Here is a 14,993-nt window from a genome sequence, read left to right on the forward strand (position 1 = left end):
CAAAAAGAAGAAAGAAGACCTTCGACCACGCCAGCAGAAGCGCAGGGGAGACGCTCTAGTCGTCAAAGTAAATGACGGCGTGACGTACGCTGCGATCCTCAAATGGGTGAGAGAGGATCCCAAGTTGAAGCAGCTGGGGGAGAACGTTATAACAACCAGGCGTACTCAGAAAGGCGAAATGCTGTTCGAGCTGATTAAGATTAAGAGCTCGGCCTATCGGGAGCTCGTGACAGAAGCGATGGGAGAAGAAGCGAATGGGAGAGCTTTAGTTCAGAAAGTGATACGCTTATCGGATGGTCGGTGTGCTCGTTGCGATTGATCCCTAGAGCCACTAAACAAATGGAGAGGTGTTTCAGGTGCCTAGGTTTCGGCCATCAGGCAAGAAACTGTAGAGACCCGGACAGATCTCATCTGTGCAGAAAATGTGGGGCGAAGGAACACATTGCTAGAGACTGCATAAAGCAACCGAAGTGCTTGCTCTGCACAAATGAGGGCGGAAAAGACCACATGACGGGAGGCTTTTTATGCCCAGAGTACAAAAAGGCGAAGACAGACCAATAATGATGGAGATTACACAGCTTAATCTCAACTATTGTGACATTGCACAGCAACCATTGTGGCAGTCAACAACAGAAACGAAGTACGACGTTGCAATTATTGCAGGGCCGTATCGTGTTCCTCCCGAAAACGGTAACTGGGTGGTGGATAGTGCAGGGATAACGGCAATCCAAGTGATGGGCGGTTTCCCTGTTCAAGAAGTGGTGGATAGCATACACGAAAATTTCGTGATCGCCAGGATCAACGGCGTATTCGTGTGTAACTGCTATGCTCCTCCACGGTGAACTCCACAGCAGTACAACTGGATGCTTGACGCATTAACCGACTCGTTAGTCGGGCGAACGCCGATTGTTATAGAAGGAGATTTCAACGTTTGGGCCGTGGAGTGGGGAGCAGGCTGGCCAACGCAAGAGGTTACAGCCTATTGGAAGCACTGGCGAAGCTGGACGTAAAGTTGTGCAACGAAGGTTCCGCTAGCACATTCCGTAAGGACGGCTGGGAATCCATCATCGATGTAACATTCTGCAACGCGTTGCTGATGGGTGACATGACATGAATTGGCGAGTTAGTGAGCAGTACACACATAGTAATCACCAAGCGATCCACTACACAATTGATCGGCGGAATTGTACGGTAACTCGAAGAGTGAGGATTGGCGGACGTGGAAAATAAAAGACATAGACAAGTACCTTTTTGTGGAAGCACTTCATGCTGACGGGGTATGTATTACATTCCATGTATTGTCTCCGACGACGAGCTCCTTATACTGGCAAAATGGATGAAAGCGATGAAAGCTCCCGGACCGGACCCCAACATGGCACTGAAGACCGCGATCCTGGCGTTTCCGGGCATGATCAGGATACTCCTGCAGAAATGCCTGGACGGTGGCTATTTCCCGGATAGATGGAGGATCCAGAAGCTGGTGTTGCTGCCAAAACCATGAAAACCACCAGGAGTTGCAGCACCGTATCGGCCTATATGCCTGCTGGATACTCTTGGTAAACTTCTGGAAAGGGTCATCCTCAACAGGCTGACGACCTACGCTGAAAGTGAGAGAGTTTGGAGTCTTGTTAATTTATTTTATGCCGGCAATATTTTGTATCTTGAATCCACTATATTGATGAAGGGTACCGTTTTTCCATGTCATGGGTGTTTAGTAAGGTTTGATGAGGATATTTTCTGAAAAAAATTAGTTTTTTGTGTGGTTTCTATCTTATTTTTGTCAAAGTTAATCAACCATGTATATGGTAAATGCGAGATAAATACTTGTTTCACTTTGCCGCACAATTTATGTTCAATTAAGTCATTTTTACTTTTTTAACGATAATAATTGTATTTATCAAAAGTATTGACAATCTTTCCCTATAAACATAGCAACACTGCCAAACATCATTTCGCTATCCCTGCAGTAACATTGCCTACGGTGCAAAAAGTAAGAATCAACCAATCAGGAGTTGGACCATTCTGACGTAAAATGACAAAGACGCCCCCCCCCTATTGTCACGTCTTGTCTTAGGTTTCGCCTAATGACATTTCATGTCACGAGTGCGTACAGAACGATGTCGTCGGAAGCGGTTTGCGTAATTGCCGGGATGATCCTTATCTGCATTACTCTGGCTGAGGACGTGGAATGTTACCAGCGGAGAAATGCACGTAATGCAAGGAGACTGGTCCGAGTGGGCTCGTTGGCTAGGTGGCAGCAATAGTGGGACAACGCGGAGAAAGGAAGGTGGACCCACCAACTCATCCCAAATTTGTCGACCTGGGTGCATAGGAAGCATGGAGAGGTGAACTTCTATTTGAAGCAGTTTTTGTCCGGGTATGGATGCTTCCGGAAATATTTACATCGGTTTGGACACGTTTCGTCACCGCGTGCGTTAACAGTGTGTGAACGTGCAAGAGACACCGGAACACGTAGTCTTCGAATGCCCTAGGTTAGAAGAAGCTCGAAGGGGTATGCTTGATATAACAGGGGACAATATCGTTGAAGAGATGTGCCCCAACGAGCATATCTGGGACGCTGTCAACAGAGTGGTTACGAGTATACTCTCCAAGCTGCAGAGAAAGTGGCGAAGGGACCAACAAGGTAGCGTCATTTGTTAGAACGCCGCCATGGAAACACAAATCGGGTTTCGGGAGAAATTCCGCCGCAAGCAACCTACGACAGTGTAGACCACCGCCGGAGACCAGTCGAGTAGTACGCGATGTAGCACCAGGTTCGGGTCGTCGGTGCGCCAGTGAACCGGACGTCAGGCTTCACCAGAATCGCCGGACCGACCTCGCTACCGTGAGTAGGCTAGATCTACCGCCGAGGATTAGACCGAGTAGACCGCGTCGAATAGCTAGAAGTGGGTCGTTGGGGCACCAGTGAACCGCTCCACCCGGAATCGCTGGATGGACCTCAGCACCTACCGGCTGACCCGTTGAGTAGGCTAGGTCCACCGCCGGGGACTAGATCGAGTAGATCGGGACGAAGCGGGGAGCTAAATGGTTCACGGAAACGAACATCAATATCGAGAGAAATCTACCGCCGGGGAATTCACAGTAGGGTAGATTCACCGCCGTGGACTTTTCGACAGACTCACGAAAAAACACCGGTACCGAGAGAAACTCTGTTACCGGGGAACTCTCAGTCGGAGTAGGGTAGTTCATCGGAAAGTATCAAAGTAGATCTCGATAAAACTGGGAGTAAAATGGCTCAAGGAAGCGCATATCGCTGTCAGTAGAAATTCCTCCATCGGGGAATTGTCGGTCGGAGAAGGGTGAGTTCACCATCGGGGACTATCCGAGTGGACCGTTATAAGGGCGGGAGCTGAATGACTCACGGAAACTGGAGTTAAATACCTCAAGGAATCAGCACCTAAACGGCTCACGGGGACAAGAGTAAGACAGAAGTAAGATAAAAATCGGAAGTTAAATCAAAGCTTATAGGTCGAATTATTCCATGAACCAAGTGAGGCTCCGAGATAGAGCAAGAGAAAGAGGTGCGGCGAAAGCACAACGGTCACCCCACGAAGTAATATCTTGACGTAGTTCCGTCGGGAGGAAGGCAGTGAAGAATAAGGAATGTTTTTAGTCGTTAGGCACGAACGTGAGTCGTGAGTGCCACACAGTGCCAATAGACTACAGGCCAGGCTTTAGAAGCTGTTAAACCTTACTATAAAAAAACACGTACACAAATACAGACACTTTCCGATCTCGACGAACTAAGTCGATTGATATAAAAGACTCGGCTCCACGGGCCTCGGTTAAACAGTAGAAATTCCGAATAATTGCATAAACTTTCTATATGAAAAAGGCAAAACAAATCATAAGAAGAGCTCATGTTTAAAATAAGGAAAAACTCTGATGAAAGGATTAGAGAATGTTTCCTGAACGAAATGGAATATAAATTTGGTTGAGGAAGAATATTATAATATTTTTGGCAGCCTGGGAGTTAATTCTACTAATTATTTTTCTGTGGAATATTGGATTTGTGGAACGAGTTCTGAAGAAAGTTACACAACCGTTCAGGTCTATCAGTAGTGTAATATAATTTAAAACACATAACAGAAATCACCGTTGCATTGAGGATATTTTATCTAGCTTACGATCCATAATCGAAAAAAAATCACACCACATTTCTACGTACTGGATAAAGATAGGTAGACCGTATTACAAACCCGAACCGAGCGAACGTTAACCAAATTAAACAATTTTAATCTTTACGTTCGGGGTTTGTCGCGGTACGTGCCAATAGAAGTGACGGAAGCTGATAAGCAAGCCACGGATTTATGTCCGTTGAGTTTCGATCCGTGATAACAGCAAAGGAGCACTGTTTTGGGGCGGGTGCCTTCATTTGTTTCTTTACACTTGCTACAAATGATGCTTTCAAACTTTGCTCTACATTGACCCGTATTTACAGTTTGATAAGCACGCATGACCTAACGGGGCCGAAGGAATTTTTGAAGAGTGAACGAAAGCGAAAAGTCCCAAAAGACAACGGTAACTGATTTGGTAATTTTCAAGGCGTCAGCTATGTTTGCAATTATATTCGAATTCATCATAATGCTGCGAATATAGCGCAGCGGAACCGTTGCTCAAATCACTCGGATGTCTGTTAATTAATGCACAGATTAGACTGGGTCGTATCTAAGAGTTTGCTTGCTGTCTATTCATTGAAACCGCTCTGTCTTAAATCGAATGCATTTTTCAACTCAAATAGAGCTTTCGATGCATTAACGGTCTATGATTAGCATAAACTGCTGAACCATGAACTTTAATAAAGCAGTGATTTTGTAAAATGTGGATGTAAAGCAACCACTAATGAGGTATTCTGATAGTTATCCAAACAAGCATTCGTTTCTCATTAGTGCATACCTAACACAAGAAAAAATTTCAGTTTAACAAAAATGATAAAACCAGAACATCGATTCAAACTATTTAGTATAGCATCTTAAAAATATTCTCCAAAATATATACATTTTTACATAATCTATAATTCTGCTCGATCCACCTGATTCAATCTTTTTCCCCAATACACGCAAAGTCGGCACGAGTCACGGCCATCCCGGCAAGTAGCGGTGGGTAGATAAGATATGCGCACGGTGATTAAATAACAAACAGAGCCATGAGTAAGCTCGCGCTACTAGTCGTTGCGGAACGGTATGATTTGGACAATGCACACGGCGATTTCTATGAAACCAGCCAAAGTCCTCTACTAAGGCCCAACGCGTGCAAAGTTGGGCGCAGGGATTTCTTTCATGATGCACGTTTATTTGCTTTTACTAGGACTCGTTTTTATTAGCCGCTTTTCCACGTTGATATTTTTTATCTTCGATTACTACTAAAATGTAGAGAAGGTTGTTTGTTCCATTTAACCAATGGTTGCTGTCAATAAATATTTACAAAAAAACATGAACGCAAGCCGAAGCAAAGACAAATGATAGCTTTTCGAACCGTTCTTCTTACTTTCTAAAGTAAACTTTTCTAGTAAAAGCTCAGAAAATATACAGTGAGTTTGATTTTAAATAAACTTTATACAAAAGACACCAACAGATAAATGGGGGGGGGGATGATGGGCCTGTTTCCTGACTGCTTGATGAGCTACGATTTGATCTGGGAGGTAAGTTCGTACGCGACTCCTCCCCAAGCTAGCTTGTAGACTCTCGTTCGCCATCTGATGGCAGGATTCCAGAGGGCATTGAAAAATAGATACGGTCCACTCAGCTCTCGAAACGCCCAACCGACGAAGAATGTGAACTTGTTGAACGGAAGTGATCCGTTCTGGATGACTGACAGCAGCACCCAGTCTGAGAGGAACCAGAACAGCGTGTGGATGAGAAAGAACACCAGTGGATTCCATCGGAGAAGTATTTTGGCCGCCCAGCAGGCAAACATCCCGACAATGATGCACTCCGACATAGGTTCGAGTAAAATGGTCGTGGGAACCATTGCGACGCGCAGCTTAGCCCAGCGAGTGAGTCGCGCTTGAAAGTTGCTGATATCACATATGCCAGAGTTTTGCCAGGCCGGCTGGCTGCTGATTGTGAGTTTCCATCCGGCGTCGTGAATGGCTTTGGCTAGAAAGAAATCTTCCGCTAGATAGCAACCGAACGTTTGTATTCCACCAAGTTCGTCGAGGACATCCTTTCGCATGAGACAGGACATCCCTGTATGGCAGTTGATTCCGAGCAAATCGGCACAAAGATAGATCCTCGATTGAACCGTCCCGAAGTAGATCTTTTCAAAGGCAGCAGCAAATCCTTCCCGATCACAAACGAACGGCATTTGATGAACTAGTCCTACTCGATCGGTCATGTGATTCACCATATCGGTGAGTGTGTCGGTTTTCATTCGAATTCCAGCGTCCGAAATCATTACTAGCTCGTACTTTGCAACCAGGTAACCTGGGGAGATGTTATTCACCTTTGGATTTACGCCAACATTTGATCCTCCCAACAGCAGTGATGTTTCGATGTTTGGATATTTTTCTCTTAATCGATTCACAACATCAATCGCTGGATCATCAGACGATTCTACACAGAACAAAAGTTCATACGTCGGATAATCCATTAGGAAAAATGTTTCCAAATTGCTCGACAGATTTGGATCGACGCCCATCAGTGGTTTTAGGATGGAAACAGACGGGTACGGCGTTTCACGTGGTTGTGTCGCTGAACTTGTTTTTTTGTGCAATTTCAGTTTGCCGTAGGTGATGGCCATCGCATGCACAATCCATTTGCCACACCAGAAAATGAGTATTCCGATAGCCAGACATTCAACAATGGTGATCATCGTTGCAGGCATAATTTTACCATGATTGAGTGCAGCTATTTGCTAATCTCGAGGAGTAATCCCTCTGACCTCTTGGTATACTCAGCAAAAAAAAACTAGCAAGCGAGAACAAAAAGTAACGTGATGTCAATTTTATAACACAATCGTTGTTAAAAGAACCACAATCTTCATTCACTGAACATACACATTCGCGTAATAATCATCCGCCCGTCGCTGTTGCTCAGTTGTCGTGTACTGAACTGTTCATACTCATCGGTGATGAAGGCAGAAAGCGTCGTCACCGTTTTGCTGTTTCTACGACAGATAACAGACTCGGGAATGCCTATATCCGAAATTAGACATATCGTAGAAGCAGCTCTTACTACTGTTGTATCTCTTCACTAGCAGCCACCTCTCGCCGCCACTTCATCTATACTGTATTGTTGCTGCTGCCGTAGAACGCACCGGTTGACGTTGATTAGATTAGTCGGCACTTGTCCGAAATATGACGAGTAGCACTATCGAAAACAGCAGCCGAGCAGCGCGTAAAGGGCTACAGAGGTTAATCAAAACGGTCGAAACTACACAACTCTGGAATTTGGAATGAGGGAAACACGGACGAGAAAAAAAAACATTGATTAGTCATATCTCAATGAATCAGTCTAAGTCGTATGACGTTTCGGAACTGGTGACAGAATGCGGCGAGTGAATATTGAATTTTCTTGGAAAATTCTGAATATTTTACAAACATGGACGTATTAATTTGATTTATTTTCTGTTGGTGCCACATTTAACGTTCAAAAGATAAATAGCGAATTTCGTTTGCTCGACATAAACATTACCTTGATTTCTTTTAAATAAAAATCCAAATCTCACCCACCGCATCCAACACAATCATAGCAACCCGTACGAAAATATGTTGCAATCTAATGTATCGAAAAATCCTTCCAATCTGGAATATTCGTTTCCCTTTCAAACATACCTTATAACTATGACAGCTTCCGCGATACTATTCCTCTATCAACAATCTAGTATCAGGTAGCACACCTGTCTGCTTTGCCTTCCCGGGCTGCTCGTTTTTTTTCACCTTTGCTACGCCTAGTTTATTCGCAGACCATTTATCTGGCTTCCGCTGTCCGTCGGCTGTTGTGGCTAGGCACGTACGCTTTTCATTCGCTGCACCACGGGATTCTGCCTCACCACCACAGTCGTTTCAGGTTGTTGAACTGAATGTTCCGAATAATTTTTCCGGATTTTGTTCTTCGCGAAGAACGGGAAAAAACCCTTCTGCTGTAGACTGACGGGACACAGAACCCAGAGAGGGTGTTGGAAAATGAAAAGCAATTTTCACCGCACGCGACGCACGCCCGTAAACGCGTCAAAGAGCAAACTGACAAAGTGACAAAAATAATTGACACTTCCACACACTGTGAGCAGGGTGGCCAGATAGAATTCCTTAATATCGGTAGGGTCACTAAAAGTTTATCGGTAGTTATCGGTAGGCCGGGTTGTTGTCCCAAAAACGTAGTATTGACATAGAATTCTAAAATACTGACAACACAGATCTCAGACCAAATCCAACCCAAAAAATGAATGTTGAGTAGGATGTGTCCAAAATCAATAAAAATCGGTAGTTTTCGGTAGGAATAACGAAATATCGGTAGTTTTGCCTTGGTCGTCTGTGAATCGGTAGGGAAGACCAAAATCGGTAGGACTACCGATAAATCGGTAGGTCTGGCCACTCTGACTGTGAGTGCCGAGCAGTGTTGGCAACTTGTTGTTTGTGTTTGAAAAGCAGAGATGCCAGATAGTTTAGTGTCGTTGATGAAGTGCAGTGAAATTTTGAAAGCGACAATATTTTCAAATATCTTAAGAATTTTAAAAGGAGAAAATCGCGCCTTTAGAAATTTTATTCGATGTGTTTGTTCCATTATACGGTATTAATTTGTCATTAGATTTATATTTTGCAAATAAAGTATTTTTATTGTATAGACTTATCTAGCTGGGTTGGTTTTGTCCGCTTTGTTGTTTAAAATCTAAAGCAGCTGATCAATAAAGGAGAGAAAGCGACGATTCGAGAACGGATTGCTACCATCCAGATGACGAGTAGATAGCATCTTACTCCAAAATATCACTCCGTCTTCGAAGTCTTTTTTAGTATTCCACATGATACATATTACTTCCCGGAAATCATCAAGAGATCTGCAAAAATCTGCAGAGAATTCTTGAGCGTTTTTTTCAAAACGTCATATCTGCAATGAGTTACTCTCTGTTTATACTTTCTCTTTCGATTTTTACGGCGTCACTATAACACTTTTCACTTATTTTACAGTACAGATCGAAAGACGGTGGTTTTAACTAGCATATTATGCAAAGAGCTGAGGGATAAATGTTAAAGTGGCCGAATTATTAACAGAAGAGAAAGTAAACAAAGAGAGTAATTCATTGCAGATATGACGTTTTGAAAAAACGCTCAAGAATTCAAATCTTTGCAATCTGAAAAAAGCTGCTGTACCATTGAACAACTTGCAGATTTGCAGACATATCAGCTGATCTGGAATCCCTGTTCAAAAGTTTATTGCGCTGCCATCTAGTAAAGTTCAGCTGGAAATGATCCGGAATTCTGGCTGGTTCTAATTCGCATTGCGGCTCCAGTGACACAACCAATTCTAACTAGAACCGGTTACGATACTGGGGCTGGACCCCGAATACGAATTAGAATCTGCCAGCAGTAGAGAGGAAATGATTATGTTACCTAAAATTATTTAATGATAATGTGATAAAGGCTAGTCAGTTAAGGGCAATCTTTCATTATTTTTGGGTGAAATTTGACTGCTTCTATTTCGTTTTTCGCTGGAGGAAGAAAGATGGACTAAGTGTATTCTAAGTTTTAAGAAGGTCTTCAAGAGTACCATAAAACCTCAATTGGTACCAGGGATGGGAAATGAAAAATAAAAAATTGGAAAAGAAAACATTTATCCGCGAGTGCCGTACTAGGGTAATACAATTTCCTCATAGGTCTACTACGCCGCCATGTTTTTGAAATCAACATTTAAAATGTTTGGTTAGTGTCGATTTGTAATCGACTGGAACGAAGCCTAGCAGAAAATGTATTTTGAGTCTTCCCTAATAAAACAAAATTATACACGAACTTTAACCCAACCATTCCACATATTGTTTGGAGGTTAAAGGTTAGGCTCTTAAATCATACAATGTTTCCCGGTCAAACCATTCGGAATCCTGAATGGAGTCATTATGGATTCCAAATCAAATGCAACAACCGATTCTGAAACCGATTGAGTCGAAATTGGTTGTTGCATTTGATTTGGAATCCATAATGACTCCATTCAGAAATCCGAACCGGTTCCGGACTGAGTTTAACTGGGTTGTTAGGGTTTTCTTAATTCTAGAGCTTATATAGCGCATTGCGCACATAATAAGTGCTACTGAAAGTGCGGAAACACCAATAGAACTGCGCTTTTACATTGAATCGTCTTGGTGTCTATTACGCACTTATGTATTATCCAACGAGGAATAAGTGCGCCTCATACATGAAAACGGTTCAATGTAAAAGCGCACTTTTATAAGAAAAATCGCACTTTCATGGAGTCCAGTTTTAAATGCCACGAATAATATTCAAAACGAAATATTTACAATGAGTGACTCTCTTTGTTTACTTTCTCTTTCGATTATTCCCAGTTAAACTCATTCCGGAACCTGTTCGGATTTCAGAATGGTTTCCAACTCAAATGCAACAACCGATTCCGACTCAATCGGTTTCAGAATCGGTTGTTGCATTTGAGTTGAAATCCATACTGACCCTATTCAGGATAAATCAAATCCGAATGGTTTGACCGGGTTACCGCGTCACTATAGCACTTTTCACTTATTTTACGGTACAGATCGAAAGATGGTGGTTTTGAGTAGCATATTATGCAAAGAGTTGAGGGATAAATGATAGAGCGACCGAATTATTAATAAAAGAGAAAGTAAATATTGAGAGTCAATCATTGTAGTCTTTTTGAAAAAACATTCAAGAATTTTTTTTATAAAAAAGCATTTAGCACAAAAACAGGTTAACATTCGACGTTTTACAGAAAAATCGGCAACCCTGGTATACTGTAACTCATTTTCAGAACACTTTCAATGAGTGCACGTATATGCCTTCGATGACACGGAGCGGAGCTTTTTAAAAATAATTTTCAAATTCAAATTCAAATCTTCTGTTAATCATTCGGTCATTTTAATATTTATCCCTCAACTCGTTGCATAATATGCTAGTTAAAACCACCGTCTTGCGATCTGTACTGTAAAATAAGTGAGAAGTGTTATAGTGACGACGTAAAAATCGAAAAGAAAGTAAACAAAGAGAGTAACTCATTGCAGATATGACGTTTTGAAAAAACGCTCAAGAATTATTGAATCTGAAACTCTAGTCAACAGGTCTCACGAACACTACACCGAGATAAAATAACTACACCGAGGAAAAAGTACTTAAGAATTTCATAAGTCTCGACTTATGAACCTGCACAATTTTGCTTTCATTGGACATTTATGCATTTCATGAGCGAATATATGAATTTCATAAGTTCGCATTATGGAATTCATAGACGAGTCTTAAGATTACTATAAAGAACAGTATTGTGAAAATGTCATAAGTCAAAACGAAATAAATGGAATTAGTTTTAAGCTGTGTTGCAGTTGAAATAAACTAGCTCTGATTCGAATAGGTGAAAAGTAAATGTGAGTGTTTATTATATTTTTATTCATTATTGCCTCAAATTCTTTGTATATATTTTGCAGAACCTTAGGCAATCTTGTGACGTGACAGCATCTTTTACGATGTATACTTGGGCGCGTCATAGTGCTTCTGAAACTTAACAGGTATCCAAGCAGGATATTGTTTTTCAGACTGGAGGCTTTCTGATGACGTATGTAAATTGTTTTTTAAGATTGAAAATATATGACAAGAAAAAAGAAATAATAAATGTATTCTTATTTAGAATTATGTACCTCATGACAATTCCGATTTGAAATTCATGTTTCACCATGATGAATATTATAAGTATAATTGCATAAAAATCATAAGAACAACCTCAGAAATTCATAAGTATGACTTATGAAATTCGTAGTTGACTCCATGGCTAACTTCCCCTCTAAATCATAAGACACACTTATGATTTCTATATGGGATCCTTGTGGTGCAAACTCATAAGCGGTTCTTATGGATTTCGGTAGTTATTTTATCTCGGTGTACCGAAATCCATAAGAACCGCTTATGAGTTTGCACCACAAGGATCCCATATAGAAATCATAAGTGTGTCTTATGATTTAGAGGGGAAGTTAGCCATGGAGTCAACTACGAATTTCATAAGTCATACTTATGAATTTCTGAGGTTGTTCTTATGATTTTTATGCAATTATACTTATAATATTCATCATGGTGAAACATGAATTTCAAATCGGAATTGTCATGAGGTACATAATTCTAAATAAGAATACATTTATTATTTCTTTTTTCTTGTCATATATTTTCAATCTTAAAAAACAATTTACATACGTCATCAGAAAGCCTCCAGTCTGAAAAACAATATCCTGCTTGGATACCTGTTAAGTTTCAGAAGCACTATGACGCGCCCAAGTATACATCGTAAAAGATGCTGTCACGTCACAAGATTGCCTAAGGTTCTGCAAAATATATACAAAGAATTTGAGGCAATAATGAATAAAAATATAATAAACACTCACATTTACTTTTCACCTATTCGAATCAGAGCTAGTTTATTTCAACTGCAACACAGCTTAAAACTAATTCCATTTATTTCGTTTTGACTTATGACATTTTCACAATACTGTTCTTTATAGTAATCTTAAGACTCGTCTATGAATTCCATAATGCGAACTTATGAAATTCATATATTCGCTCATGAAATGCATAAATGTCCAATGAAAGCAAAATTGTGCAGGTTCATAAGTCGAGACTTATGAAATTCTTAAGTACTTTTTCCTCGGTGTAAAGCAGTTTCTTGGTTGAAAACAATCCCAATTAATTCTTGAGCGTTTTTTCAAAACGTCATATCTGCAATGAGTTACTCTCTTTGTTTACTTTCTCTTTCGATTTTTACGGCGTCACTATAACACTTTTCACTTATTTTACAGTACAGATCGAAAGACGGTGGTTTTAACTAGCATATTATGCAAAGAGTTGATGGATAAATGTTAAAGTGACCGAATTATTAACAGAAGAGAAAGTAAACAAAGAGAGTAACTCATTGCAGATATGACGTTTTGAAAAAAACGCTCAAGAATTAATTGGGATTGTTTTCAACCAAGAAGCTGCTTTAGTGTTCGTGAGACCTGTTGACTAGAGTTTCAGATTCAATAATTCATTTTCAATTTGAAAATTATTTTCAAAAAGCTCCGCTCCGTGTCATCGAAGGCATATACGTGCACTCATTGAAAGTGTTCTGAAAATGAGTTACAGTATACCAGGGTTGCCGATTTTTCTGTAAAACGTCGAATGCTAACCTGTTTTTGTGCTAAATGCTTTTTTATAAAAAAAATTCTGAACATTTTGAAAAAACGCTCAAGAATTTTGCTTTTCCCGTCTTTGTTTATTATTTTTCACCAAGTTTTGATCTATAGTGTTTGTGTCATGTGACGTGTACAGACATGAGCCGTAGAAAAGTCTATGCACGTCAAAGCTGGGAATCACACAGTCGAATGTGAGTGAAAATTTTGGTCGAAATCAAATTTTTCAAATAATTATTTCTTTTGCTTTTGCTTACATTTTAACACTAATTATTAATTAGGCCGTAAAAGCCAGCTATCAAAATTCCGTTTCAATAGCACTTAAAATGGACCGTGCAGTTTTGGTACGCGCAAAAATAAAACAACCCACAGAATAAGTTCTTTAAACGTAAATTTAGGTACTTTAGTTGGTTTCAAAAACAAAACGAAAGATTCGACTCAGTCGAGGTGTTCCGTGCAGTAAGCTACTTTTGAGTTGTTTGGGGTATACTCAAAATTAGGTAAATTCAACTTAAATTTAAGTAAATTAAACTCAAGGTTGAGTTAAAATTTTTGCCGCAGTTAAATGGAAACTACCTTCAACACGGTTTACCTAAAGGCCCTAGTATAAAGGTACGCAAAGAGTGTGCAGAAAGCCGAAAAAAGTCTACCTATCGAGCAAAATTAGAATCCAACTTTGCTGCAGAGGTATCAGAGATGTATTCCAATTGTGCTCGATAGGTAGGCTTTTTTTTGACTTCACTCTTTGCGCAACTGTTCTCTATAGACTGTGGGTTTACCTAATTTTACCTTCCTGCGAGATTGACTCAAAAGTATTGAATTTTAGTTAGTTTTTCGGTGGCGTGTAGGGGCAGACGGTGTGCATTCAACTGACTCAGATTTCTATGGAAAAAAATATTTCCAGCTGAATTCGAGCTCTACTGATATCTTTTATGGTTCTCAGTAATTATGTAAAAGTTGGTAGCGACCGGTTGTGTCTATGAACCATACAAATTTCTTGGTTTATATGGCAAATGTTATGAAAATAAATATGTGAAATAGGATTGTAAAAAGGGTGTTTTTTAACTTTTTTTTCTTCCTTCGATTGCCTGGAATTAGCTACGTGCGTCACCGGCAATTTTTGTGATACACCGACGCCGTACGATTTTTCGGCGGCACGCAGCTACCGAGTATTGCCACGCCGATTTTTTTTGTTACCAAAAGACCATGCTTTGGGGTTTAAGTCGAGTTTTGCGACCATTTGATACAGGGTTGGACGAAGTTTTTTTCAGGTACATCATTAAATTTAAATTAGTACAAGAAAAAGAGTATGCAATTAGCGTGGATCAAACACAAACAGAAATGTTGTATCCAAATGTAATTATTCTTGAATATGGTGTGGTGTTATGGGAGAAACAAATGATCGATTTCATATGTAGTCGCTGTTGTGCTATCTTATGACAAGCGCCATTTTGGGGTAAATTTAGTTAGATATGCCACACCACTTGCCTAAAAAATCTCTACAAAGTGGTGTTTTCAGAATTTTGACATTCTGCTTGGTTACTGAGATATAACGAGAAACGTGCCGAGAAATTTTTAATTTTTTGCTTCAACTGTCTGTGTCCTGGGATTGGCTCAAGTAATCTTTATGCATAAGATGTTTTTATGTG

General features: G+C 40.5%; 1 protein-coding gene across 1 annotated transcript; it reads right to left on the bottom strand.

The window, feature by feature from the left end:
• Positions 1-5,310: 5,310 nt before the first annotated feature.
• Positions 5,311-8,210, bottom strand: LOC131690342 (ceramide glucosyltransferase). Its single transcript, XM_058976046.1, has 2 exons — positions 7,796-8,210; positions 5,311-7,404 (listed from the first exon to the last, which is right to left on the bottom strand). Exon 2 carries the CDS (start codon positions 6,844-6,846, stop codon positions 5,644-5,646), a length of 1,203 nt encoding a protein of 400 aa, XP_058832029.1. The 5' UTR covers positions 6,847-7,404; positions 7,796-8,210; the 3' UTR covers positions 5,311-5,643.
• Positions 8,211-14,993: the final 6,783 nt, after the last annotated feature.

This window comes from Topomyia yanbarensis, chromosome 3 (genome assembly GCF_030247195.1).
Source record: "Topomyia yanbarensis strain Yona2022 chromosome 3, ASM3024719v1, whole genome shotgun sequence".
Classification (NCBI taxonomy): Eukaryota; Metazoa; Arthropoda; class Insecta; order Diptera; family Culicidae; genus Topomyia; species Topomyia yanbarensis.

Coding starts and splice junctions, on each gene's coding strand:
- LOC131690342 (XM_058976046.1), bottom strand. CDS start 6,846: ATGCCTGCAACGATGATCACCATTGTTGAATGTCTGGCTATCGGAATA.